This window comes from Pseudopipra pipra, chromosome 10 (genome assembly GCF_036250125.1).
Source record: "Pseudopipra pipra isolate bDixPip1 chromosome 10, bDixPip1.hap1, whole genome shotgun sequence".
In the NCBI taxonomy this organism is placed as follows: Eukaryota; Metazoa; Chordata; class Aves; order Passeriformes; family Pipridae; genus Pseudopipra; species Pseudopipra pipra.
In genome coordinates, this window is record NC_087558.1 from 20,137,598 (window position 1) to 20,164,559 (window position 26,962).

The 26,962-nt window shown below is 39.2% G+C and overlaps 1 protein-coding gene across 9 annotated transcripts in view; it reads left to right on the forward strand.

The window, feature by feature from the left end:
- Positions 1-26,962, forward strand: part of LOC135419769 (retinol-binding protein 1) — a 39,743-nt gene that overhangs the window by 1,577 nt on the left and 11,204 nt on the right. For 2 of the 9 annotated variants that reach the window (XM_064666571.1, XM_064666570.1), the window contains exons 2-5: positions 6,363-6,499; positions 13,705-13,888; positions 18,009-18,118; positions 19,585-20,080. In XM_064666571.1, coding sequence (XP_064522641.1) covers positions 6,391-6,499; positions 13,705-13,888; positions 18,009-18,118; positions 19,585-19,994 — 813 coding nt within the window. In that variant the 5' untranslated portion in view covers positions 6,363-6,390 and the 3' untranslated portion in view covers positions 19,995-20,080. Of the gene's footprint in view, positions 1-3,115; positions 3,232-3,478; positions 3,606-4,901; positions 4,988-6,362; positions 6,500-13,704; positions 13,889-18,008; positions 18,119-19,584; positions 21,586-22,181; positions 22,361-26,962 lie in introns of those variants that run through there. The other 7 variants (XM_064666568.1, XM_064666572.1, XM_064666567.1 and 4 more) reach the window with 7 other exon arrangements.

Below are 26,962 nucleotides of genomic sequence, written 5' to 3' on the forward strand. Positions count from 1 at the left end.
TGTAAAACTCAGCTGTAGCCTCCCCCAAGCTCCCCCTTCTCCAAACCAACCAGTCTCTGACATTTTTTGCCTCTCCTGAACAGTGGTGGCTCCATTCACTTGGCTATTTGAACTGCCCATCCTGAGCTGAGACCAGAACTGCTCATAGCAGCCAAGGCTTGGTCCCACCCAGGTTTCTGGTAGCACTAAGACAATACCCCATGTGATGGTCTTGGTACCTTTCCTCATGATGCCCAGCATTTTGTTGGCTTTTTTGTCTGCCACCAAAAAAAGAGGAGGTGCAAAGTTTTGGAGATAGTATGACTGTATGGTTATTAGTGTGTATTTTAATTATCAGAACAATTTATAAACATTTCAGTGTAGTTGTTTCAGAATCTCATGTCTTTTTCTTTGGATAGATAGAAATCCCCACATGGGTGAGATGTTCTTAAAGAGAGAGCACAACGTTTTGGACAATAGGCAGGGCAGTGTAATTTCCAAGTTCTTTGGTTGTACAAGACAAGTAAAGTTCTAAAGCAATCATTTAATTAAAATAAAAAGATAAGAAGCAATGTGAACTCTTGAGCCTAGGAGCCATTTACTTAAACTGCTTCATTGCTATGCAAAATCCTCAGTCTTATTAGGAAAATTCATATATTAGTGCAAGAAATGCACATGATGCTTTGCATTTTGATGGCTTAAAAATATAGCTGCAAGGAAGTTTCTCCCTGGCAAGTAGGCTATGCTGAGGGGCACCTGGATGCTACCCAGGGTGTGCAGGAGGGCACATTGTTTCCAGCAGCAGCCTTATAGATTCATTATCAACCTCAATTGTTGAGCTGGGTTTGTTGCCTCCAGCAGTAACCAATAGATGAAGTTTCAGAGGAAAAGGAGACCTGTCATGCACTTAACAAACTGAGCAGTTCTACAGATTGCAGAATTCCTTCTTGCTTGCAGGTGGGCCGGTAAATTTCAAAGCATAGAAAGAGAGCTTTCTTCGTCATGATTTTAGCTTATTGTTTTTAATTCTTTGCTAGAAGACCTGCTCCATATGACTGAAGAGCCATTGAGATGTTCTTTCCTTGACTACATGAACTCTGTCAGGGATTAGTTGCTCCTAACACAGCATGATGGCAAATAGTGATCCCTTTTTTGAAACCCAAAAGTAACTAGTGGGATTATGGATGTTGATGTTTTAACTTTGGTCTTGCTGTTTTTTCTGGAAATCCTGCATTTCCCTCTGGTTGCTATATATGATTATTTTGCATCTGTTCCACAGTAGTGCTTTTAGATGTTTCATTAGTTTGCTACCTTTTAAAGCCAGCTTTATAAAAGCAAATTTTAGAGATTGAAGATGCTTTCATTACCGCTTAAATATCTTCCATTTGTGTGCAAGCTGTATTTCTGAGATTTGCCTTAGGTTATGCTAAGTGTATCTTGCTAGTTGTAAGAAAATTACAATGATGATGATAGACAAAAAAAATCACTCTGAGGGGCTTCTCGAAAGGAACTTGAAGTTTTAGCAAGAGACTGTTTTTGACAGACAAGTTGGTGTTTTCACTAAATCAGCTGTTTGTTTGCTTAAAAATAACCACCCTGGGGTTTAGTTCTGCATGTATCCTCTCTTTTCTGTAGATCAATATATTGCTCTTTGTGGGTGATTGACTCATACGTGCAAACAGAAGGATGACTATTGGCTTTACTTAGAGTAATAAAAAACTTATTTATTCATGTGATATGGGCACAAGGAGTAGGAAAGGAGCTGAGGGTTAGATGTTGAGTGATCACAGGGGATTACTGGGTAAGTAATTATAAAGCTCATCCTGCAGTAAATACAAGAAGATGCCAGGAGTTGGTTGTGTCCCTGTGACCCTGTGGAAATGCTGCCAAATGTGCAGGGACTGCTGTTGTGTAATGCACGCTGACATCCTGCATTTCCCAGCAAACTGGCTGTGGGAAGTTGGACAAGATGGTCTTTTTTTACTTATTTTCTGCATAGTATGGGTTGGGGAGGTATCATTGGCTTTGTAACCAGATGGAACTGCTACAGATCTCTGTGCCTAAATATTGTCAAATGCTCAAGGGGCAGTTTACAAAATGGGGATTATTTCGTTAGTTTCCCAGAGATGCAGAGAAAGAATATTAAGAGTGTTATACTTTGTTTCCTCTTTACATGTTTACTGTTTAAGGATAACAGATAATCTAATGACCTCAAAATATTTAGTAAATGCCCATGTAGGCGTGTTAAAAACATGGGAGTTTACTGTTGACGTGCATGAATGGTGGTTTCTGAATTCCATGTTGCAGAGTTCTTCCATCCCTTATTGCTGTTCAAGCAAGAGGCAGCCTGTAAGCATGATTATTTGGCAGGATGATTAGGAATATTAATAAAATATAATATTCTTAATATTAAGAATATGAAGAGGAATATATCCTATAGGATACTATCATGGGACCATCACTGTGGACTCCTTATTGGCTGGACTCTGGGACCAGACCCTCTTGTGCCCCACTGTGTAATTCCAGTTACAAGTTCTAAACTTGCAACAACTCCACAGGCTTAAAAAATGACGTTGTTGACTTGAGCTCACAGGCACTGTTTTATGTGTATTGTGAACACCATCCTTTTAAAGTTGTGCTAAAGAATATTTCTGCTCATTTTTTTTGCACTTGAAAATCACTGAAGGCAATACCATGAGCATTATTAACTAGAGGTTCAATATTTGCACATATTTCAGATTGCTTGAATCCTGTGCTCAATTTATTATTTATATTTTTCATGCTTTATCCATGTGGACTTTTTATGGTGATTTTTTTTTGTTTAGTTCCTTTCAACTGTAGGTTCTTTGTAGCAATGGAGCAGAAACAGTTGGGAATGGAAATTGAAAACTAGTTGTATTGAGAAGAAAAAAATAAATAAAAGTAAAAGCAACTGTAAGTGATGTTTAGGTTGATTTCAGAGATGTAACAGATGAAGAGATTTTGTTGGCTCTTCTGTGAGAGGGAACTTCCCCACAGATACAGCCTGAAATAAAGGAATTGCAAGAGTGAAGTATCCTACTGTGATTTGAAGGATTATAATTTCAGGAGAGGAAGAGACACTTCTGCTCAGGCTGCTTTCTCTGGTTGCCACCAGGGCACTTGGAGTTTGGGCCACAGACATATCACAGTTTTCTGTGAGGTAACTTCTCCTTGGAAAACTTTTTGGTTTGTTGGGAAAATTGCTGCCTGGACAGAGATGAAATAAAAATAGTGAGTACCCCCTCAAATTAAGCAAAAGATCCCTATGCACTATTAATATTATTTATTATTTTTGTGCTTTGAGGCAATTTCAAAGATACATGTGAAAAAGCAGGGATTATTTTTATAAGGTTGTACAAGCTGCTGCTCCAGTGAAAACTGAAACAAACTATTCTTCTTTGCTGGGGTGACAAGCTTTTTAATGAGTAAATAAAATGTCACCTTAGATTGTACATTTTTAATTTTTTCTCTCACCCAGGTACTTCTGTTCATTACTAAAGTGGAAGGTGGGGATACACTGGTAAATATTTGTCACTGTTGCAGAGGATTGATTTCAGTGACAGCACATGCTGGGAACTTACTGACTGGAGTAACTTCTGTTACAGGTGTGGCTCTCATTATTTACAGTGTGAGAAAATCTGATATCCAGTCATATTTTTAAGGGACATTTGTGTGCTGTGGTTTGCTATGGTTTGGGTCAGCTACTAAAATGCACTTTTTATTTTCTGACTTTGAAAATACGTCTAGCAGCCATAATATTCTTGTAATGTCATTTGGTGTAACTCAGCTGGACTCAGTGCATCTCCATGAATATATATGAGTTAATGATGTGGCCCAGTAAGAGAATGGAAATGGGCAGCTTTGAACTTGTTCAAATCTAAATTTCATCTAAATTAATCTAGATTCATCCTCACAGGAGGAGATAACACTTTAATCCTGTGCTAGGATTTAGTTTTTTATTTCTGTTCCTTGCAGAAATTTTCTCTCAAGGGTGAGTGCCTCAGAGCGGGCACGGATCAGTGTCTTCTTCTCCAGTTTACTAATTTAACAGCTCATGAATCAGTCTGCACTGCTCAGCACTTCATTGTGCTGCTGATAATTAATCAGATATGGCTCTAATTCCTGTCTTTCAGCAGAACTTAGCTGTGGTCATCTGTTACATCATCTATTATTGACATATTGTAGGAATAGAGGCAACAGGAAGAGAACTTGCAGGAATTTTCTAATGAAGTTAATAGTGATTTGTCCATCATAAACCCTTTTTTATATGGATTAAATTTGATGGTAACTGCCCTTTTGTGTATTGCCACATGATGTTCCATGTTGCTGAAAGCTTTCCCTGCTGCAGACCCTCGGGTGGGAGGTGACTGGCATTTCTAGGGAGACACCTGCTTGGCCAGGGCTGTTGGTACAAGTGCCCAGAGCAGGGCACACAGGCTCTGTGGTTAAAGTTTTCTCCTGTGTTTGATTTCTCAAGAGAGCTTAGCTGAAAAATCACTTAACTTTCTTTTTTTTTTTTCCTCTTATTTTGAGTGGTGTTCTATTGATTTTAAACCTTTAATTAATTAGAACCAGCCAAGATAGTGGCTGAATCAGAAAGTTTTGTTTGAAATTGTAACTGTTGTACTAGACCTGTTGAATAGGTTTAGGATACACTATATTGGGGATAGTAGGAGTAAAAACACTGCTCTTTTGATTTTTTTTTTCAATATATAACTAGATTTTGTAAATGGGGGTGTATATATGTATAAAACATCTTATGCAACACAACTTCATTACATGTTTAATATTAGTGCATTCTTGGTTTGGTTTGTTTGTTTGTTTGTTTGTTTTTAGTCTTTTTATTGTTGTTGGCTTGATTTTTGAGTTTCCACTATTGGTGTTGTCTGATTATCATTAAGAATTACAGGTTGAAGTCTTTCCCTGGAGTCTCCAGGGTATGAATGAGTAAGAGCTGCAATCAAACCATCCAACACCTTTGTTTCAGGTGAGAAATAGAGTAGTCTAAAGAATTAAAAGAAAAACAAAAGCAATCATTCAGCTAAGATGGCAAATTAAAGATCAGCAATGGGAATATAAACCACCCTTCATGAGAACAGAAGAGTTCACAGAGCCATGGACCAGCCCATGTGAGAGCTCCCATTCACATACTAATGTTTTGCTCACTGTTTCAAGGCAAAAAGACAATCAAGATACATTTCCAGAACTGCTGATATGGAAACTAAAACTTTGCTGTTGGTTTTTCTGAATAAACAGCCTGCAGATTTTGCATACAATTTTCATGTGTGAGTTTGTTTGGTGTCCACACAGGGACAGTAAAGCAGAGGAGAGAGAGAGAAGAGGGTGCTGTGAAATGTGCTTCCTGCAGCTGCTACAACTGTAAACCATAAAATTGTTGCTAACTTCCAATGGCTCTGCAGCCAGCAAGTCTTTTCTCCCTGAGTATGATGTGAGATATGAGAAATGAGTGAAGTAAGATAAAAACATTATGAAAGAATCTTTATATGTATATTTAGTACTAAATGTTCAAGTTACAGATAGCACTTATGCTTCAAAGAATTTTCTCTATAAAATTTTGCAAACTGCTAATGTGTCACAAGTGGAAATATTAAAATTTGTTTCAGGGTGCACTGAATTCTGTTCAGAGGTACAGTCCCAAGCTTCAGAACTGTAAATCCTCTGTAAATTAACTGATAGAGTTGGCAGCTACAAAACATCGACTTCACATTGTTGTAACTGTTATTGTTAAATTTTTCTAAGTCAGAGAAGTTAAAAAAAAAGGGAATATAAGGCCTGGGAACAGTAGGAGGTAGGCTCTGAGCTACAGTACTTGGTTGTACTGCAGATGGAGAGTAAGATTTGGCTGAACAGAGTACAGAATCCAGACTGGATTTGGTCTGTTAACCCAAGACTGACTGCTGAAGTTTGGGATGCAAGTGTTTTCTGCAGGAAGACAGTTAACATTTGGTGGAGAGGCCTGGAGGCCCAGGAAAGTGAGGATAATACTGTATGTCTGATATATAGGTGTGAGCATTGTAGAGATTTCAAATCTAGGAAAATAAATTGAATTCACAGACGTGTGTGGGACATACATGTTTTTACCATGCCAGGTATATTCTGGATCAGTTGTAAAAAGAGCTATGCAAATAAGTAGCTCCAAGCACAGTGACTAATTTAAACTGATTTCTGCTCCATTTTTACTGAGGTGCCTGACATTTTAACACACAGGACTGATCTCCTGCTACTTCTCTGCTGCTCCATGAATACACAACTCTGAGAATGGTGCTCCTTTTAGATTAGGAAGAATAGACAGGGGCTTCTCTTTGTCAAGCGTCTTTTATTTTAATTTTTTTTTTCTTTAGGGTGGAGTTTTAATGTTTTGCTGTCAGGATGGAGAGCAGGATCCCTGTCATTCTTCTAGCCTGTGGCTCCTTCAACCCCATCACAAACATGCACATGCGGTTGTTTGAGCTGGCTAGAGATCACCTGCACCAAACAGGTCAGTAGGGGGGGCTGAGGGGCACACGCACAGGGCTTGGCTGGGAAAAGGAAGGAACAGCTTCAGTACTTGCTTGGATAAGCTCTCCATTTATGTCTGGCTTTATTTTAATGCTCTTTATTGATCATTTAATGTGAGGCTTTCATGGCATATTCAATGCAGGAAGTGTAGCATTACCTCTGCCTTTGGCTCAGGGTTTAAAAAAGTATAATGAGTGTTCACGCAAATAAAGTGAAAGTTTTATCAGTTTTAGGATCATATTCGTGGAACTGGCTGAGCCTTGTCAAGGAGTATGCTTAATAATTCTGAAACTGAGAAGAATCATTTATGTTCAAATTTCATGCTTTTATGATACACTGTGTTTTAGTGAGAAGTGGTACCTGTCAGCAGTCCTGACAGCCAGGTGAGACTGGAGAAAAGGTGAAACGTTAATTATTCATTATTATCCTAGAAAAATAATTTGTTCATAAACTAAAAAAAAAAAAAGGGTGAGATATCAGCAGGATAGAATGTTTTGGCAACAAAGGAGAAAGTGGGTAACATCAGGAACTTCAGCAAGAATCAGAAGAGCCACTGAGAGGCATTGAATTCTCAGCTTGATCAGCTCCTTAGTTGCTGAGGGGGTTTTTTTGGTTTGTTGTTTTTTTTTCATTTGGCAGCTAAAATTTGCATTTATGTTTCTGGAAGCAGTAGTGAGGGAATTGTAGTTTACTGGAATCTGACAGAAGTTCCTAGGGAGGTGGTTCAGTAGGAACCTGAAGGGCAAATAACAATAAAAGGAATGTGGCTGTCAAACTGAGGCGGGGGGAGAATCTGGTAACCCACTGATACCCCTGTGCAGGAAATGCAGCAACTGCCTACTCTCTGTATACTGTCAGAATACCTTGACCCTCAGGAGGAACAATTACAGAGCTGGCTCAGAGAGCAACCTCTACAAGTCTCTGTTGTCCTATAACTTTAATATTATTTTGTTGCTCCTGCAAGACTGGAAATAAAGGGTTAAAAAGAGATTTTAATTGACTTTTTTCACTGTAATTTTGTAACTGATTCTGCTGCCCAGGTGTGCAAGGAGTAGAAGGGTAATGTGAGACCAATTGGTAATTCTGTTTAAGTAACATTTCATTACCTTGGAAGAATGATTGAACTGGGAAATGAATTATAGCTCTGTCTGAATCACAATTCATGGTTTAGTCTGCTCCAGGATGTGTGTAATGAGACTCCAGCCCTTACTCAGAGCAGGTTACTTAAAGAAGTCTGGTAAAAATCATACTAAAAGTGAAATTGTGAAAAGCTGAAATGGAAATTTTGCATTACATTGCACCTCTCTAATGTCAGTGCTTAGTTCTGGATAGGGTGTGACTTGCCTTTTGGCTTCTTAGTTTAATGTGTGAAGACTCACTAGTATTAGGGCTTTATGTGTTAAAGAAACCCTTCATTTGTGTCTGGGTTGCCTGCAGTGCAAAGCAAGAATCCTGTTACCCATTGCAAGTCGAGGTGGCTTTATTTGAAGTATCTGTAAGTGCAGGTATATGTGTTTTTATGTATGGATATACAAATCTCCTGTAGGATCTTTCCACTGTGAGGATAGTTTCTCAAGCATAAGGGGTTGGCAGAGTGCTATAAAAATGACTGATTCAGGATGCCTGTTTGATAGGAAGTTAATTGGTCATTCTCTCACGATTTTCATCCTGTCTCCAGTTCTGTGGTTACCCAGGGAAGGAGGGGAGAAATTGGAGCTGCTGAGAAGCCCCAGCTGCAGACTGGGAGCTGGTAGTGGGGCTGGAGAACAATGGTGATCCATGGCTAGGGTTTGACTGAACTGAGGGAGGAGGATGCTGTATTCCCAGGGATTCCCTCCTCAGAGGGAGCAGTGCACTTGGAAGCTGACACACACTGAGTGCCTGGGAAGGTGAGAAGCAGGAGTGAGCAATCACCCAGCACAAGGGGCTGTTACCAGGCTGTGAGAATGGCTTCATTTGGTTCTGTTGCAGGAGTTCTTCATTCCAGATGGGACTGGGATGATGAGTTGTGAAGTGGCTTGGCTGGAGCTCACTGCAGTCACCAGCCCTGGGAGTGCTCCAAAGCTGTGTGGATCTGGCACTGGGGGCATGTTGTAGTGCTGAACTCGGCAGGGCTGTGTTAATGGTTGGGCTCAATGATCTCAGAGGACTTTTCCAACCTTAATGATTCTGTGACTTCAGAGTCAGGTTTTGCTGTTAGGAATGACATGACTATCCCTGATGGGCATCCTGACTGACAGCTCCAGTAATTCTCTCTGCCAGCTTTTTGTACATCACTTCAGTTTCAAATGCTGCCTAATCTTATTTTTCATACATCCCTATTTCAAGTAGGAAATTTTATTGAGTTTCTGGTATTTTAAGCAGTTTCATTGCCACATGTGAAGTAATTCATCCTTTCTCAGCCAACAAATCTTGTCATGCTGCTTTTTAAATTTAACATGTGTCTGGATGACTCTAATGATTCTCTTTATCTGGATTTTGAGTCTACTCATGCAAATTTGATGCCTTACACATCCTCACACACAGCTAAAATTTTCTGAGATTCAATCCCTTGTTTTAAAATTGTTTCTTGGAACTTTAGTGACTGCAGCAAGTACCTTTCCAGTCTGTTAATAACTAATACTTTTATTTCTCTCTGTGTTTCTCATTTGACCATAAAGTCCAAAAAGATATATTACTAGAATTAATCTATGTAAGATATTTATAATCTTGTTTCCCAAGTATTGCCAGTGGAATACTTAGATATTAGATCACCATGTTTCCAGATAAGACCAAAAGGGATAGAGAGCAGAGGAGAAGGGGATGAAAGACTAAGATGTTTCTATGTGACAAGACACACAAGGGGTAGTTGTAGAATAATGAATTCCTAGCTTATGAAAAGGTGGGAAAAAATGTGCCACCATCAATGGGTTGTGTCAGATGCAGTGCTGGACAGCAGAGCTGAGAAGTCCAAGGAATAATTAGTCACTAACCAGCCTTGAGAATTTGGAAGTTTATGTTTCTCTAGGGCTGCATTTGACTGAAGTGGAACAATATTTTCAAGAAAGGGATAGGACCAGATTGTAACACCAGCAAGTCAGCATAAATGCAGGCTTCAGTTTGGGTTTTGCTGCAACAAGTCTGATAACTGGAATTTGAAAACAACAGAAGAACGCCAGTTGGATGCTGCTGTTTTGAGTGTGTGCAGCAGTGTGAGATACAGGGCTGGAACACGATCCAGTCAGCTGTAGTTACTCACTACATTTACAATAAATATTGACAGACATTAGTTAAAACTGCCTTAGCTTAAAAAATGCAAAGGAAACAAATACTTGATTATTTTCTTTTCATTACAAGATTTACAGCAGTGCTTGCCTGGCTAGAGCAGTACCTGGTTCATTGTGTTAGGCTTTACCCTTGAAAGGTGCATGAAGAGGGATGCACGTGTGGCTTAGCATTGCAAAAGAATTATAGAATGCACTTTGCAGAGGTGCAAATCAAAAGCATGAATTTAAGACATCTCAAGGCATACCACATCCCTGATGAAAACACTTCCATTACATCAAACTCCATTTGCTGAATACTGTTAGCAGTGCATACAGTTTAGTTTCTAACCTTTTTCTGAATTATGCTTTCCTAAGTGGAAGAAGTGTAGGTATGTTTCTGTTCCACAAGTTTTGTTGTCTTACTATAAAGCCCAGCAGAATAAAGAGTGAGCATCCCCAGCTTGCAGTGGTATTTGTGTTACCTCTGTATTTGCCTTTGGAATCACAGCCTCTCGTACTGTAACATTGCTGCAGAGAACCATTGCTTCCCAGTCATGTTACATGGATGAGAGCGTTTCAGAATAAAGTGTCTTATGAGTAGAGCTACAATATTTTGTTACTCACATTGTTACTCTCAAAATGGTGGGTTTATCCATCTTTTCTAGGGGAAATACTCATTTTTATAGATACTCCTTTTTGTCCAGATCCAGTGAACACTGCAGAAGTGAAGTTGTGTTTAAGATCTTGCTATGAAAGGTTTATTGTGGATGTGCTGTGTGGAGATGGCTGAGCATTTCTTTGAGGGCTGGTCCCTGTGCATGCTCAGTTACTCAGCTGCTGGAGGAGTTCCTGGAGCCACAGTGTGTTTTAGTGCCTGTCTGACTGTGGAGGTAAAGGTGCACCTTCAGGCCCTGCAGCTGGCTCAGCCAGGTGGGTATGAGTTGTGTTTGTCTGGTGCTCCCATGGCACCTCTCCCTGCAGTGTTTGCTCACCTCATCTCATTCTGTCACTGCGTCTTTCCTGTGCTCTGAAGTGAGGAAGGCAAAGCCGTCCATCCTGTGGAGGACTCTCCTCAAAGACTGTGATGGATGTTCACTTTCAATGCAATGGTTTCTGAATTGTTTCCCCTTTGATTTTCCTTCTGTTGAATTCCTTTCACAGAAGGAGACTGAACAAGAAGTAAAAAAAAGTCTTGCTTATTGTCTTTTCCTTTTTCATGCTTGGCATGGTATACATGTCATGGGAAGGTAAGCTTAGGATGATATCCTTTTGATATTTAATCTGAACAAAGATGTTAGATATCCCTCCCTCCTCCCCAGTTAATTATACCTTATAAATAAAATTAACATTTTAGTTTAAATGGAACAATGACAAATTTGTTTTCCTTGCCTTAGCAGACTGAGAGTTCTGGGAGGATAATTGTGGCTTTCTTCTGGGTTCAAGGGAAACCACTGCTATTGCTTGAATACAGAATTTTGTCATGTGATTTTAATCTGTGTGTAGTCACACACAGAAGGCTGATAAAAGAAATTAAATAGTCCAGTAATTATCTGTATTTGTAAAAGCAAGTGTGCCAGTCGTTTCAACGAAGAAATGAAAACTTACATTAAGGTAAGCTCTTGTTTCAATTTAGACAGTTAGAACATTATATTGTAACTTATTTTCCAACACTGTTCACGACTGGTAGCACATTTTACATCATTTTACATTTTGAAATAGCTGCCACTTCCCTCACAAAGGAGAACTGACTCCTCAGCAGAGTGATACTTGTTATTTATGTGTTTGTTGTGTACCTACTATGCAGTAAAATTTAAACCATTCATCAGATGCATTGGTTAAATCTGAGATGTGTAGGTAGATTTATGCCCTTAGAACAGGCTTAATGAAGCAAAGAAAATACTTATTCCTGGAGAAACCTTCCAAAACCCAACGCCAAAAACTTTACAATCCTGTGTCCTACAATCATTCACGAGTGCACTGTGTAGAAGTTATCTTGTCCTGTGCTTGAAAGAAAATTAGGGAGAGTCTCTAGAAAGAAGCAGGAGTCCAGGGAATTTTCTTTCCCTTATGCTTGCAGACTGGATGCACAGGACAGAAACCGTAGATAGGTGATGAGTTGAGTGCTGTCATCTTGAGTAAAGTGCGTGGGGTTTGAGGGCAGATTTTTTGGTCTTTGGTTTTCAGTGGGTTTGGGGTTTTTTTGGTGTTTAGGTTGGTGGAAGTTCTTATCATGGAAATGCAGAAGAGACTTATGTTTTGTGGGCACTGCTCAGCAGGGAGGAAAGTTTCTAGAAATTTTGCTTATGCTAAACCAGAACTATTTCATAATACTTACTGAGTAGCACCTTGGAAAAGGAATGAAATCCAGCAGCACCGAGGCCCCAAGTGCCATTGCTGCCTGCTGGGGATGGGAAGGAAGGAAGAACAGCAGTGGGGTCATTCCTCTTCTCTGGGGAGGATCACACCAGAAAGCTGCAGAGCTTCCCAGTCTGTTGGGGGTTTTCCTGTGACACTGAGAGAAAAATGAGTCATGGGTCAGAGTTAAATGTATGGAAGTATCTCATTTATTTGGTTTCCTATAGTGGTTATTTACTTTTATGATTTACCTTTTGTATAGTTTCTCACAGTGAATTCTAGGCTTACTGCAAGAAGAAATAAATCTTTAGAAGCCCAACCAAAGTACACATACAATTTTATATGAAATTGCCATTTGATAAAATTGCTTTAGTATTAATAAATTAATTCAGCATTACAATTTGTGCTAGTGTTTGTGACAACTGACAGTGACTTTTATTATATAAAACTAAATACCTACTTAATAGTCTATTTTAACATGTTTGAGAGACAGCTTTTGTTTCATTACTTTTGTTATATTTAGTTTTCTAGCCACTAACAAATTTTCCTAAACAGTTCTTAGAGAATATATGTTGGTAGCAAGAGGAAATTTTTTGCTACTTGTGATAGGTATGTTTTGAAAAACAAAGCCACTTAAGGGCCTGAAGGATTTTTACACATACTTAGGACAAGCAAGAATAACACACTTCAGGATGAAAAATTCTATTCCAGAGAAATAGAATTTGAAGATAATTCTGGACCAAGAAAGGTTTAAAGCTACCTATAATAATTTATGGGACAGAGAAGAGAATGGCAGTGGACATTAAGAAAAGCCCAAGGGGACAGAATTTAATGATTTTCTCTTTGCATGCCTGCCAGAATTGAGGGCCATATTTGAATAGGTGAACTTTCAAATTACTGAAGAGGACACAAGTTATTACCAGCCAATAATAAAATGTTTTCCTATGTTTTGACAGCTAGAGCTTGTAATTTTAGGTGGAAGGCTCTCCTGGGCATCGTGTTTGCATAGTGTGGGTTACTCAGCTGTGAATCATCTCAAACACTTCCTGTGTTTGACTGGCAGTACTGAAGTACCTTCATTTTTTCCTTCTAGTTGTTTTCATTTCTGCTTTGGAACAAGCTGATATGACATCAGAAGCTCTTAGCCCATTTATGCAGTTCTAGGCCAGACTGAAGACTGAAATCATTACAACTCACAGGGATAGGACAGACTCATTCTTGGTTAGCATGATCTCACAGAAATTTAATTATTGAATATGAATATTATATGAGTATCTCTACTTGCTTTAAAATTGTCTGTTCATCCAGCTTTCCTTTATGGATCATATAACAGGATAAACATATTGATAGTAATTGTGAGCAGTTCACAGAGGAACAAAGAAGCTGCATTTTAATTGCTGTTAATGTATTAAAAACAACACCCAAAACAAGTTGTTCATAGTGTCTTATAATTTTGTAGTTAACCATGAAAGTTAACCTTTGAAGAAGTTGGACTAGATGAGCTCCCAAGGTGTTATCCACCCTAAAGTTTCAAGGTTCTGTGAAGAGGACATCATTTTCTTTTTTCTTTTCTTTTTTTCAAAAGGAAGGTACCGGGTGATTGAGGGCATAATGTCTCCTGTTAATGACAACTATGGAAAGAAAGGCTTGGTTCCAGCAAGGCACAGGATAGCAATGGCTAAACTAGCACTGAAGACATCTGACTGGATTCGAGTTGATCCATGGGAGAGTGAGCAGGAGACATGGACAGAGACAGTCAAAGTATTAAGGTAATTACATTATCTTTTTTCTGTCTTTATGAAATTGCTGACTGCCAAAAATCTGCTGGTCTTCCAGGTCAGTGCACAGACCTCGCTCCTGTAAAACAGCCAGGCAAAGCAGAGCAGGTCTGGTTGTGTTCACCTGCTGTGGAATAAAGTGTTGTACCTGTGAGCAATGAAAATTGATATCCCTTTCATTCATTCAGAAGTCAGGATTCCCCACCAGGAGGCTTTCCTTTGCTAGAGCAAAGCAGATAAGCTTTCCCCAAACCTCTATAATAACCACAGCACTGCACTAATGCCCTTTAAGTAGTTAAATGCATGTGGAAAGCCTCTGCAAAATTCTGGCCACTGAAAGAGTTCTGCTGGAAAAGTTCTTGGCTCTCATGTTGTTTTTCTTGGTTTTAAGTCTCTAAGCAGGTAATAGAGATCATAATCAGAAAGTGAGAGGGTTTACAAACAATTCAATTCTTCAGGAGCATCCCTATTCCAGATTAGCTTTGTTAGCATTGTTGTGCCTCCAGGTTTATCTATTCACACTTCCTTGAAAAGTTTCCTTATTAACTCTAATGGCAAGTTAAACCCAAGCTCATCACTGCTGATGTTTTCTTCAAAATCTCTTTGAGTTTGCTGGGGCTTTGTGCTGGAAGGAAAAATGAAACAATTTGTCCCAAGCCTGTTAACTTGATGCAAGGACCTGGAAACATGCCTTTTCCCATATGGTAATAAGTGCATTATGAGGCAAGGTATGAAAACACGAAGTTCTTGTGCTAAACCATCTTTTGGAAACACAGGTGCTACAGAAGTCAACAGATAGAGTTAAACTGAAAGACTTCCTGGATGTCTACAGCAAATGTGCTCTAAGAGCTGTCACTGATTCTTCATTTCTATCCCCATTTTTTAGGTTACTATTTAAGTGGAAACAGGTGTTCATGTAGCTTAAGGCTCTAAATTGTGCCTTCCATCAACTGCCCTGGAAGATCTTTTGGCTCCTGTGAAAGCAGTTGAAAGCCAGACCTGTTACTTTACAAAAGCATACATAAGAATTCACTACATGTTTACAAAACAGTTCAAGGAGCCTTTTAGTTTGGCTTTTATTTGCTTTACTGAGGGAACACAGACATCCAGTTGCTCCATTTGCCCCTCCCCTCCAGGGAGCAGAATAGGATTGGGATGGGAGGAAGGCCTGACAATGCCCCCCTGTCCCTGCAGAAAACTCTGTTCTGTTCTCAAATCACAACTGTATATCCCAGTGTGAGAAATCACCAAAAGGTCTCTTCTGCAGTATTGGCTGGGTTTGGGATGTTTGTCCTAAACTTCAGTTCTGTAAAACTATTTTCCTCCAGAGGACACAGTCCCAAATCTCAGATCAGGTGATCCTACTTACAAAGGCTTTGATCTTGCACAGCTCCAAGCGAGTACTGCTTGCAAGATTGGGTTTGGAAGTTGTAAATCCACTTCAGAGTCCTTTAGGATAAGAGGTACAATAAATAAAACTTACATGTATAATTTTCTGCTCAGGCAAAGTAGTTATCAATGTGGTACAAACAGCCAGACTTCTTGTCTGCCTAGAAAATGAACCTCTAGCTTTATGATTAAATTCACAAAATGTTAAAGTGGCTGCTTGTTAAGGAGAGAAATGAGCTTAAATATTTTTTTCCTAATTCTGAGACCTGTATTAATGAGCTGAACCAGTGCCCTAATGTAATGCTGAACCCTGTCCCTTGAATGGGGAAGCAGCATTCTGATGAAATGGCACATGTGGGTGTTTGTGCTTTATATTGTATTTTAAGTGTCACGGGTAAAAAAAAAGATGAAAAAGAGCTGGGTTTAGAGCTAGAATCTTACTAAGTATAAACAGGCAATTGTTTATTGTGGAGTTGTTGTTCTTCACGTGTTTTCAAGGTTGGTCTATAGATCTTCCCAGCTCAAAGAACCAAGGAGCAATTGCTGCCTTCTCTATGAGCTCCCTCAGGTAGGAAACTGCAGTACTAATAGAAAGAGATATTTCTGTTGCAAGTCAAAGGTAAAAATCATTATTTTACCTAAATGTCTCTTCTTATCAGTATTTTGAGTTGTACACTTAACTGCAGAGGAACATTTTGTCCTGAGATACATGAATGGCCTTTTCTTACAGTGCTTGTTTTAACTGAGTGCGATAAAAATGTCACATTTCATGAAAATCTGTGGATTTTGCAGAGGCTCACAAGTAGTTGTGACATAAAAGAATTTTAAGCAGCAAAGCTCATATCCCACTTATGGTGGTGCTGTTAAATGAGAATGGAAATTTTGGAGACTATCCCAAGCCTTTTTTTTTTTTGAGAGCAGGAGGGAACATACTAGAGCTAATTTCCACTTATCTGCTGTTTGAGAATATCCTTCCCAGCCAAGGAAACAGTGCTGTCAGTAACCAAAGAGCTCCATTCACTCCTCTTGCATTGTAGATTTGACTGTTGTGCAGATATACTCATAAGTAATTAAGAATTGGCAAAGATCTGCATTACCTAACTTCTGTTAAGATGTGCTTGTGATTGAGTTCTAAAGTGACTCAAAGCTTCATACACAGTTCAGAAAATGCTTAATAAACAGGCAGATTGGTTGTACTTTTTGGTGTGTGTTTACAGCAACATAACCCTCCTGCTCCAGCCCTTGAAACTCCTGCTGAACAGCCCCTGTGCAGTTCAGGCTCGGCACTCCTGTAACGTTATTCCTGCAGGGAGCTCTTTGCCAAGCATTCTTGTTTTTGAATCATGGCCCAAGAATGTCAGACCACAATACACAGTTAGTGTGCTTGACTATACATAGCATCTTGTTTACAGCAAGACAGGATTAAAATTAGAAGTGTAGGAAGGCACAGACCAAGCTACTGGTACCTCCTCTCTGCTACCATATGTCCCTCACCTCTTGTCTGTGCAGTTTCTTTAGCCAGTGGCTGAGCACTAAAAATTACTGGGGGTTGCTTTGCAGCCTGTCTGGGTGCAGGTCCTTGGCACATGTGCAACTTATTCCTGTGGCTAAAGTATTTACAGGATTTGAAGAGTGTGCTTTTAAATCCCTCAACTATAAACTCGTTCCTGACACCAGACATTGCGAGGGTCATCTGTGGCTTTGTACACGCACTGGATTCAGGCTGGACCTTGCAGCTCATAATCTTTGGTACAGTTACAAGAGCTGATGGTCATGTCAGCTCTGGATGTGCTAGACAGAGGCTGGACACTGATGTGACTCTGGGTCTGCCTGTCCTGTCTAACCATGAGCTTGTTTCCTGAAGCAGTTTTGGGTTGTGCCAATATGAGCAGCACCTGAGCATGGCTCAGGATGGGGCAAGTCTGGAACTGTTCTAAATAGTTAAGGCCATGCTGACTTGGAAGGAAGGGAGTTGAGGTGTTTGGATCTGACACTGGCACTTGCCCTCATGATCAAAGAAAAGGCCCCTACATGAGGTAGCAATACCAGTATTGCAGGGGGGCACCAGTGATCAGGAGCAGCAAAAGAATAAAGTAATAAAAACCTGGAAAAACTGACAAAGGGATCCTTGACTGCCATCATGCATCTGAGCTCAGTAAAATTAGAAGCACAGCAGATGTCAAAAATCTTACAAGAATTGCATATTTTTAGTTTCTCAGAATTCTTTCAATTAAAATGAAGGGGAAGACCACAAGGTGAAAACTCAGGGAACATGTTTTTATGGAGAAGAGGAGGAGAGAGAACAAAAATGTCTCCTCCTGAAATCTGAGCACATGTTCTAAAAACATGATCATGAGGAGTTGTATTTAATCAAGAACTTAAATCTAATGACTGAAGTGTGATTTAATCCTGTTTCAAGCGAAAACCTCCACAATGTTTTAACTGTAATGAATTTTTTTTTGCTACCAAAATTGCCATAATTTCAAAAGGAATTTAAAAACCAGAATGCCATGAAAGGACATTGCTTGTGAATTCCACAAAATGTTAACTGCATTGATACTAATCTCATGGCAGAGTGAATATGCCAAATTCTTAACAAATTGTATTCAAATCCAAAGTGTATAAAAGCAGACTCTGTTCTTGAAGGGGAAAGTGCCAGGTAATCGCTTTGTTGCATCTCTGAGAGGATTATCTCACACAGAAGCCTTTCTTTTAAATGCAGGCACCATTATAATGAATCACTCAGATTGCACCAGTCCAAGAAGGAATTCATGGAAAACAAACATCCCCATGAAAGATCCACCAGGGATTCCCTTTCTTGCCAGCACCCAGGTTGGTTCATAATTGTGAACATGACTCTTTGTTTAGTATTAAAAACTGTGCAGCTTTACCAGGTTACACTGACAATGAAAAAGTTGAACAGAGTAGCTGGTGAGTGTTGAGGGCTGGAGCTGCCTGCCAAAAACAAGCCATGCCAATAGAACTGCTGGTACAGTGTTTTGTAATAATTCCCACTCAGACAGGAGGCCTTGGAGCTGTATTAAATCCGGGTTTTATAAGCATATCTTTAGCTATGTCAGAGATGTATGTTGTGGCCCTGCTTGTTTTGCAAAGCACAGAATATATGAATAAAAAATATCAAAAATACAGGGGTTACTTAGAATTCTAATTCTAGTATTGGAAAACAAAGTATCTGGATAGCACACCAGTGATGCTGATGCCTTGATGTTTACTGTGTTTCTGGCCAGAAAAGCTTCTGTTGACAGCAAAAGTGTGGCAGGTCCTGGAGCAATGTCAGTTCTGGGTTTCCTATTTAATCATATTCCCTGGCCCTATGACTTGCTAGGATGCTGCTAGATTTTTGATACCTTGCATTTTTCCTGTAGTATTGCAGCCTCTCTTGGACATGAATAATACATTTCAGTTGTTCATGGTTGTTGATGAGTTGTATCTTCACAGCTGGTAGAGAAAAAAAGGTCTGCTTTTTGTGCATCATCACTGGGATGTTTCTTGTTTTCTGAATTGCCCATTTAACGAGTTTGTAGAAGACTTGCAGATGTGTTAACCACCTACAACCACAAATAAGTGTGAAATGGAGGCAATACCTCCATCCTTCCCCTTCATTTGTATTCATGTGAATACAAGGCTGTGAAAATACCTGGGCAGTGTTTGGAAAATACTCAGATGGAATAATGATGAGTTACATAGAAATGATTTGAGGAAAGAGATAGTTCTGTGCTGGGGCTTAGGCAGTGGAGAGCAAATAAGAAATGGAGAGAAAACAGAAAAAAATGTACTGGTGCAGCATCCTTGGTCATTCCTACAAGATACAAAGTGAAAATGCCATGGCCATGTGACACAAAATATCTGTAAAATATTCTGCCCATTCAAATTTGTCTAAAAGTGAAATAAAATTTGGTAGGTTATCTAACTAGGTTATTGTAAGGCAGTTGATTAGATACAGTTTGTCATAATTCTCTTCATTTGTTTCTCCCCCTTTTTGGCTTGCTTGAGTGGAGGAAGAATTCTCCTTTACCTTTGTACTGATAATATTTGATATGCTGAGTGATGATGAAGTAGGTGGTAAAGTAATTGTGAGGAGACACATAAAATCTAAACTGATTTTTTCCTTGCAGCCTTTTGAAAAAATCACCAACACCAAACTGGAGTAAAGCTAAATTATTTTTAAAATAGGGAGGAGGTGGGGATGAAGTGATGAGTTAAAACCAATTTTAAGTAAAAACTTCCTAGAAAACTGAGCAAGGATAGACATCTCTTATTTCCTGTTGTCTTTCCAGTTCTACCAGAATTAAAGCTGCTCTGTGGAGCTGATTTTCTACAGACATTTAAGACCCCCAATCTCTGGAAGGAAGAAGACATCAAAGAAATAGTGGAAAAGTTTGGTTTGGTCTGTATTAGCCGGGCTGGCTCTGATCCCTCTCAGTATATCAAGGAATCAGACCTTTTAACTCAATTCCAGCACAACATCTTTCTGGTGAAAGAATGGATTCAGAATGAAATCAGTGCCACACGGATCCGCTCTGCCTTGCGCAGGGGGCTGAGTGTCAAATACCTGCTGCCAGACTCGGTGATATCCTACATCGCCCAGCACAACATCTACACGGAGGAGAGCGAGAGGAGGAACGAAGGGGACCTGCTGCAGCCTCTGAAACTGCAGAACCCAGCAGGAACCCCCCTGAGGGACTGATATCTCCACACACAGCCAGTTTGTCCACTGGAATTTCTTCAGAAAGTTGTTTCTTGTTAATAAAAAGAAAGCGCGTCAGTCCCAAATGTCTCGAAATCATGTGGTGTTTTAAACAAGGGAATCCTCCTGTGGCAGTGCTTAAGCAAATGGGGATGCTCAGCTGCACAGCTGAAAATAGAAAAAGAACAGCTTCCTTGGGAAAATAAAAGGAGATCTGCATAATGAATGGTCATCTTTAGTGATGCTTAAAGGTCAAACATAGTACTTTCCTAATTGTAATTCTGTAATCTTACTTTAGCGTGAAGATGGCTTACTGTTTGAAACAGCACAATATAATGAACCGTGACTTTATACAGATATGTTTAAATATATGTTAATGCTAAAATTTGACTTTATAAGACCCTAAAAAACTTTTTGAGTTTTGGCAGTTTGGCCAAGAGATGGAAATATATCTTTCTTTCATGCAAGCACTTAAAGACACGTGTAACACTTACGCCACTTTTGAGCCTCTGCATTCTCAAATTCCAGACAATCCTCATCCCCGCGTTTAAAGTGGGTTTCTTTACTTCTCTGATCCAGAGTCTTCTGTAAGGGTAAGTTGTTGCCAAAGCCCCAGAGTAGACAATATATCCAAGAGGAACATCACTTGTTCCATTTGAAAATAAACAGTGGAAAATAAATGAAATTATTAATAGGGCTCAGTCTTTGAGCCATAATTTTAGCCAGAGAAATCTGTTCTCTTCTGTGCTGGTTGCCTGTTGTGCTGAATCAGTATTTCTCATTTCTAACAGAAGACACCTTGAAAGAATATAGAAACTCTTAAAGTGTTATTTTTGTGTTTCAAAGTTTCTTAAATTATGTGTTCAGTAGTGATGTAGCATTTATCAATATACACAGCTAACCACTGCTTCTTAATACAAGTTTCCACTCCACTGGCCCTTTTAGAACCCTTAGTTGGCCAAACAGCTTCCACTGGTAGTTCTCTAGAATGAAGGAGCTTGGGGAACAAGTTGAAGTAAAGCCAGACCCAAATTGCTTTCACTGAAAGAGTCTGTATGATTGTTTTCTGGAAAGAAGAAGGTATAAAGTAGCTGAAACATATTCAAGAAAGAAGATTTTGCCTCAAAAACCATACAAGATAAGCCCTTGTATAGCTTTGGCTGATATCCTAAACTAAAGCTATTTAAAAGGGTTTTTTTCTGAGTGGCATGAGAAATGAAGAGTAATATGGTTAAAATAGATCTCCCTTACAGAAGTTCCATGAAAGGTGAAAGTTTCATTGGGTTTAAATCAAGTCATCCTGGTGTCATTAGAGCCTGCGAGTTCAGCCTTGTGGAAGGCTTTACAGGCAGCACTTCAGCACTAATCGGCTTAGGAGGACTTGCATAGCTCTGGGGGCTGAAAACGAGATAAAAGAAAGCAGAGCTGCAGCTTGCCCGAAGAAAGGCAGTGAGCTGTGTGGGGCACCATCAACACACGCTTCCAGGGCTTGGATTTTGACAGTTCCCTGAAGTAGGGATGCCTGTGGATTTCAATGGGTACTGGAAAATGGTCAGCAATGACAATTTTGAGGAGTATCTGAAAGCACTGGGTAAGGTCCCCTTTTTACTTCTTCAATAACTAATCAATAAATGCCACCTTGGTCTTTACATTAATCTATTTTTTTTTGTATAGTCATAAATCATTTTCATGAGAAATGTTTTCTTCAGGAATGCACTTTAAGAATTGCCTTAAGGAAAATTATTTCACCTTAAGCAGCCTCTACTTTTTATCATCTTGACGCTTACATTAACAGGGATTAAACTACATAGCTTGAAGGGGGGGCAGATTTCAAACCATAATTTGAAAAGAGTAAAATGTTTATGTTTAATAAAGAATCAGTACTGTACATTATGCAATGCTGTGTGTTTGTATTTGATGTTAAGTGTTAGTATTTCTAGAGAAGTACTCAAGGCCTTATGAACTGCCCAATGCAAATTTTTTTAAGATTCCACGAAATGAGAAAATTGAAACATTAAGTTATTGAAGTTAAAAGAATTAGGTTGTGGACTTTTTCCTGATGAGAAGGCTGGCCTGAAAGATCTGGACATTTTATTTATCTTTGTTCCTTTTAGTTCTCCCAAAAAGTGACAAGCTTATTTTTGTGGACGACTTTTCTGGATCAAAATAATTGTTTTTCTTTTTCAGATGTCAACGTTGCCGTAAGAAAAATAGCAAACTTGGTAAAGCCTGACAAAGAAATCCTTCAGGATGGGGATCATATGATCATTAAAACTCTAAGCACTTTTAGAAACTACATCATGGAATTTGATATAGGAAAGGAGTTTGAGGAGGATTTATCCGGGGTGGATGATCGCAAATGCATGGTAAGAATTAGAACTGTAACCACGGGCAGAAAAAAAGAATACTACTAATCTGAGGCCTTTCACAAAGCTCATCTGTTACCTTTTTGGGGGGCTATTCCTAAAATTATTTCTATATTTCTCAGTTGGCCAAGGTGTACCTACAGTTTTGGGCATGCCTTTACTAATTTTAATCAGGAGCACAAAGCGATTTTATCAGTGAGAATTGATTTCAGTTCATTTCAATGAAAATTTGCTCAGTTACACTGGGATATTCATTAGTCAAAAAGGCATCTCAGTTCCTTTTCAGAACCTCTTCACTGGATGATGTTTTATGGTAGAGGAAATGCACTGATTGCAGGACCAGGCACTAGTCCCCATGTGTAAGAATGGCCAAATGCTTGAAAGATTTATATAAGTTAATTAAAATTATAAAGATATATTACTTAAAAATTATTATATGCATTTATTGGAGCAGACACATTAATTACTGGAACAAATATTATTGAAATGAACAAACAGGACTCTAAACTGTGACTCTTATGAGCTCTTTGTGCTTGCCAGGGAGACAGTAGTTTTTATCTTATGACTGATAAATAGCAATTAACAGGGGAAAAACTTGAGAATACCAAGTTCTCCCCTTTTAGTTTGAAAGCATGATGCTGGCAATATTCTACAGTGAAGAAGGTGATAAACAAAAGACAGTTATCTCGAGAGGGACTATAGAGGAGAACTCTACATCTACATAAAAGAGAATTAACAGATTTCCAAGAAAGATAGTGCCATTTAAAGCCAATACTTTTATCTAACACTAGGATATGCAAATTTTCTTTTGCTCAGGTCATGGCAGGAAAGGGAAAGATTGTGGAGACCAGAAAAAAAAGAATGGCTACGTGCTGAATGCCTCAGGTAACCCCTCTGGACTCCTTGTTCCAGAGAGTCCAAGTGTGCCAGGAGTGCAGAATCCAAAGTGCACAGAAGGGAGGAGCACATGGATTTGTGAACAGGGAAATACCCCAATGACACAATGCATTTTTGACTCCTGGAAGGCTCTTAATCAGGATAATGAGGTCCAGATGCACTGAACAGTTATGAGCCCACAGAAGGATTTGACTTAGGTGGCTAAATTCCCGTTGGAGACAGCAAAGTTCAGAACATCTGCTCACGGTGTTGGTGTGCACAGAGCTGTCTCCATCTAAGCATTATCCGTACTTAAATGCCATTAAACTCCCATTTAAAGGAGGACTAAACCATCCTCTACGTGGCAGAAAGAAGTCTTTGTGCTCTGAGGCTGCCTAGCAAGTGCCTGCATTGAGTTCTTACAAAATGTGTGAGAACCAAAAAATCAGATTCAGAAGACAGGGAAATGTGGTCCTTGCCTAATCCTGCTTTCAAAGTGCTGAATAGATTTAACACACAACTCTTGATTTCTTGAGAAATATCCTAAATATTTCCTTATTTGTAATAAGCAAAAATTTGCTACCCTTTTTTGCTAAACTGAGTGATAGGGAAGAATTCAAAATGTTAAACAAGAAAGAAGAAACTGGAGGAAGATCATTTTAGCCACTACAACAGCTATGTGATTTGGAGTAGAACCTAATTCACCCTACTTTCAAACGTTACTCAAGCATTTTATCTATTTACTGTTTAGTGCAAAATGTTTATTCAGCCTTGGAAGCAGAAGGTACCAGCACCTTCTTGCCTTTTCAAAAAAAAAAAAATCAGAGGTAATCACTAATCCAGACTGTTTTTTTTGTTAAGAATGACTTAGGGATGTAACTCCACAAAACTCTCCAGAGGTCTCCATGTCTCTTTTTGGCCTCCAAGAACAAATTCCAGCTGCAGCTGTACAGTTCAGGTCACTGATCCCTGGTTCTCTGCTTGCCTTGTAGCAACATATCACACTTAATAGTTCCATTTTCCAATTATAGATTTCTACATGAGGCCTCTGTTTTGTCAAAGGCAAAACAGTATAAGAAGCTCTGTCTTTCTGAAATCACTTCAGTCCAAATCTGATAAACATGAGGAAAAATTTGCAGTTGTTAAGCAGCAAAATAACTCCAGCAATGCAGAAAGAGTCATGTGAGAGCAGGGTCATGGAGGCTATAAGAGATACTGGACCACTCCCTGAGTGGGTTTATGAAGAATACCACCATAAAAGCAAAGGTTGAATATCTTTCTTGGTGTTTCCTTTGCTCAGCTGGAGCTTGTGGAACTGCCTCCATAAATGGCTTAATCATTAATAGTCAGACTGTGTAGTGGGAGAGATTGGGAATCAATTATTGTTATTTATGTTGTGGACTGAGCAGACCACTGGGCAAGTTTCATCCAAGTAGCTCAATGTATGAGCAGTACAAAGTAACATGGATAAGACAAATTGCACATTAAACATTAATCTGTATAGCAGAGCAATCATCAGGAGAGCAGCAAAAACAACCTTAGAGGTAATTCACCCTATAGGTATGGATCATTTTTCCTTTTAATGAAGAATATATCATCTCACTAGAGTTAACATAATGTTAGCACAGTGAACAGGTTACATCTTGTGTGTAATTCACTGAAATTGTGTTCACCTTTCAGTTGTAGAACATATCCTTGAGGCAGGCAGGGCAGAGTGTAACTACACTAATTTCCAATCGATACTGTCCGTAGTGAGAAAAGGCTAAAAAGCTTTGCTGATACTTATTTTAGAAGTAAGTGGAAGTTTTGACACTGGGAGTTGATACTCCTGTGGCAGTACAGGCTCTCTCCTTCATTTCCCTGAAGGCTCTTTCATTTCTCTAGTTGGTCACTCCCAGAAGCCTGTCTGAACTTTCTGGATCAGTGAGTTAATTGAGCAGGATAAACCTCAGGAGGTTCAGTTTGTCCTCCTTTTGACCCTGAACTGTCTCTTTCTTGTATGCACATGTTTTAGGTGACTCTTTAAGATTTTGTTTCTGTGGGGAAGTGAACATGTGCTGGTTTGGAATCTTGAGAAAGTCAAAAGTTTCTCCCTTAGTTAAAGATGCAGTTTCTCTGTTAGCTGCCCACACAGGAGAGATCCCTAATCCCAGTGCAAGGTACTTCCAGGAGGGCAGCTGGTGTCATTGCCTTACTGAAAGCATGGCTGGATCAAGCTGCAGCACAGCCTGGGCTGCTAAGGAATACAGACACCTGCATTCACTGAGCCCCAGAATGCTGCCATGCTGCTCCTCCAGCTTTCCCCCAGAGATTTTATCTCCTAGGGAAAAGTTAAGTGACAGTTTCTCTATTTATTTGGCGATTTCAGCAAAGTGTTTCTGCAGGTTTAATCATACTTAATATTCAGGGTTGTTGAAAACTTGGCAGTTGGAAGTACAAAGGTACAATGAAAGTTGACATATTCAGGAACCTCTTTTATTTTTTGCAAATATTGCAAGGAGCACAAGATGTAGAAAGAAGTTTAGAACATTAATACTGTGTTACATTTTTTCTCCTGAGATGTGAATCAGACCATGAAGTAAAGTTTCTGCTACTCTGGAGAGTTTGTTCATGGTTTTAATTGGTAACATATATCAGATGGATAGTGTACCAAGACAGAAATTTAAAGTGAAACGGATAACTCTGGCTTTGGTATTTCCTGCACTGAGTATTTCCTGCTATCTTAATTCTTAGTGAAGCTCCAGTCTCATCATGAGATTTCCTCAGTTTTAAAGATAATGTCTGTAATCTCTCATCATGATTAATGTAGTGACTGTCTCAGGTACTGCACTAAGTATGAAACTTTGTTTCATGTGTATAAACATTCGTGTGGGAAAAATTTATTGTGCAGAAAAGAGGCAAGACCTTATTGAAACAACAATTAATTGAAAACCATCTCTGAGAGTATATCCCATTCATCAGCAGATAATTTTGCTTTCCTTTTTCACCACCAGTAATAAACAGTGGAACTGAGGAGTCATCTGCAATGTATGTACCAGCACACATAAAAACAGGGCAGGATTTGACACTAAGCAGAAAATATAAGCCTTCAAAGTGTATTTGCATAATATATAGTAAAAAATTTACAAAAATATTAACTGAAAAAAAAGCTGAAACAAAGGCTGAAGGTTCACATTCCAAGTCTTTGCACCCAATGAATCAAAGCAGCTTGAAAATGGGATAGCTCAGATGCAAAAATTACTTTCCTAGAATTTTTACTTTTCTAATCATTTTGCTGCTGAAGTCCGAGGAAGCCTGTGCATTGTAATTTTTCTCTGCTGTTCAAGCCTTTGACTGAATTGCTTTAGCTCACACTATGCTGACAGAGACTAAGGGCTGTTTAAAAACTCAAGGAAGATTTTATGTTCTAAATATAGAGCAGCAGAATTCCTTGGATAACTGCAAACAGTGGTAGTTGCATTAGAGCTGCGTATTTGGCCAAGCACGTGAGGGCTGCTCCGGTCATTCAGAGCCTTGTGCTCTCTGGCAGAGTAATTTTCTTCTTCCATTGGAGTGGGAAATGACATGACAATGACTGGGAACTGGGAAACAGAATATGGGAATAATAATATTAACCAGTTAGTTACAAAAATTGAATGCAAGCAGAATATAACTGTGAATAAGTTATCAAATGGGTATTTAGGGTTCCTTTATTGGAACTATTATAAGTTCTAGTCATAGTTAAGG